At 44.3% G+C, this 2,565-nt stretch overlaps 1 protein-coding gene across 1 annotated transcript; it reads left to right on the forward strand.

Annotated features, from left to right (window-relative positions):
• Positions 1 to 218: 218 nt before the first annotated feature.
• LOC105810856 (olfactory receptor 6T1) lies at positions 219 to 1,289 on the forward strand. Its single transcript, XM_012644907.1, has one exon. It carries the CDS (start codon positions 246 to 248, stop codon positions 1,194 to 1,196), a length of 951 nt encoding a protein of 316 aa, XP_012500361.1. The 5' UTR covers positions 219 to 245; the 3' UTR covers positions 1,197 to 1,289.
• The last annotated feature ends 1,276 nt before the right edge of the window (positions 1,290 to 2,565 follow it).

Raw genomic sequence — 2,565 nt, forward strand, 5'->3', positions numbered from 1 at the left:
AAATTTCCTAATACATAATTGTGTGCAATATCATCCATGTTATTATTGCTTTACTGCTTGCTATCATTAACTTGTTTCTCTCTTTGTAAGTCACTTGCAGGCAGAAATATAGATCAATATATAATCAGAATGTAAGGAACAGTGTTAGGAATACTTGATATGATTTTGTTGATTAATTAATTGATGATGGGTAGCTATAGACCAATTAGAAAGTTCTCTTTCATTTCCCCTGCAGGTGACTAGAGATGGGCCCTGAAAACTGGACTCAGATAACAGAGTTTGTTCTTCTGGGTTTCCCCAATAGCAACATCTTGCAGTTCCTGATGTTCCTGGGGTTAATGGTGACCTACATTATAACAGCTACAGGCAACCTGCTAATTATCATGCTCAGCTGGACGGACCGACGCCTGCACACACAGATGTACTTCTTCCTGCGGAATCTATCCTTCCTGGAACTATTGCTGGTATCTGTTGTGGTTCCCAAGATGCTTGTCATCATCCTCACAGGGGATCATACCATCTCATTTGCCAGCTGCATCACGCAGTCCTACCTCTACTTCCTCCTAGGCACCACCGACTTCTTCCTGCTAGCCGTCATGTCTCTGGATCGTTACCTGGCCATCTGCCGACCGCTCCACTATGAGATCCTGATGAGCGGTCCTGTCTGTTCCCAGCTGGTGCTGGCCTCCTGGTTAGCTGAATTCCTCTGGGTCCTTTGCCCCACCATCCTCATGGTCAGCCTGCCTTTCTGTGGCCCGAATGGTATTGACCACTTCTTTTGTGACAGTTGGCCCTTGCTGAGACTCTCCTGTGGGGACACTCGCCTGCTGGAGCTGGTGGCTTTCGTGCTCTCCACATTGGTGTTGTTGGGCTCGCTGGCTCTGACCTCAGTTTCCTATGTCTGCATTCTTGCCACTGTTCTGAGGGCCCCCACAGCTGCCGAGCAAAGGAAAGCGTTCTCCACGTGCGCCTCACATCTCACAGTGGTGGTCATCGTCTATGGCAGCTCCATCTTTCTCTACATCCGCATGGCAGAGGCTCACTCCATGCTGCTCAACAAAGGTGCCTCTGTCCTGAGCTGTATCGTCACACCCCTCCTGAACCCCTTCATCTTCACTCTCCGCAATGACAAGGTGAAGCAAGCGCTGAGAGATGCCCTGAGATGGCCCAGGCCCACTGCTGCGAGGCAACTGTGAGGGTCATGATGCAAAGGAAATTTTCCTTTCAAATGAGAGATTAAATGTTTATTGGAAAATTTTTAAATGTGTTAGAAGTTTAAAGGGCTCAGGCAACACCCTGCACTGCACTTTTCTCAGCTAATATAATAAAAGGACAGTCTTCATGAATATACAACATGGAATATGGAGCTTAGACCTCATTTTTCTCCCTACAATCTTTCTTGTGTCCCCTCATCCCACGGAGAAGGTTCATCCAGTTGGTCAAATTTCAGAATTCTGGTTAAGACACATTTCCTTTGAGGAGGAATCTCTGAATTTGAGAGCACACATGAGCACGTGGCCTCCAGGCAAGGATGCTGCTCCTCTACCTCCTCCTGTGTGAATAAGCACTCCTATTACTGTGTCAGTCTCCTGTACCATGTAGCCAAACAAGGGATGTTAACATATGAAGATTCAGATTTGGAGCTTAGAGGGGAGTAAGGGGCCCTCTGAGGCCTTCCAACCAGACTGGGTATTTATTACAAACAAGATTAACCAGAACCTCTATATTGGGAAATCCAATTCCGGCTGCAGTAATAAATGGTTCTTTGATTCTCATTTGTTATTTTTTTTAATGTGACTAGCAGCTTCTGTAGGAATCTCATAAAGGAAGAATGCGAGACTAGTGAAATATTTAGACAGGCCTAATTTCCAAGTCAAATTCTACCTAATAGATTCCAACTTCAGGGACAATCACGCAATCATTCATTTAAGACATATTATTAAATACATAATATGTTTTAGGCACTGTGTCAGGCAGGACTGGGACTAGGGTGAGCTGAGGGAGATGTCCAGGGAATATATCTTAAAGAGACACACACTCTCAGGGGTGTGCAAGTGCAGGGTCAGGCTGTGCACACACCTGAAAGTGAATGTCTGCACGAGCTGCAGGCACAAAGGCTCAGAGGGGCAATGAGCACATTCAGAGAACCCCAAAATGTCCACTATGACAGACTGTGAAGCAAAGAGAAGGAAGTTATGAGGATGGAAAGGTAAGCAGGAGCCAGTCAATGCAGCTCTGTTGTGAGCATTTTAAGAAGCACCATTTAGTCAAAACGGTACAGCCACTTGCTTTTGCACTTGTGCAAATCACTTTCTCAGTTTTCCTTGGCTTCCTCATGTGTAAAATAAAGGGATTGAATCAGGGGTTTTTAATATGTTGGGGAATCATATATTTTTTTGAGAATTTCATAAAATCTATAGCCTCTTTCCTTCAAATAATTTATACATACATAAAACTTAACATATGATTTCAGGTTGTTTATGGAGAACTAAAACCCATGTCTATAACCCTAACTTAGAGAATTAGAAGTTCTTTTTGGCTCTGGCAATCTATGATTCTGTATGA

This window comes from Propithecus coquereli, unplaced genomic scaffold (genome assembly GCF_000956105.1).
Source record: "Propithecus coquereli isolate 6110/MARCELLA unplaced genomic scaffold, Pcoq_1.0 Scaffold222, whole genome shotgun sequence".
In the NCBI taxonomy this organism is placed as follows: domain Eukaryota; kingdom Metazoa; phylum Chordata; class Mammalia; order Primates; family Indriidae; genus Propithecus; species Propithecus coquereli.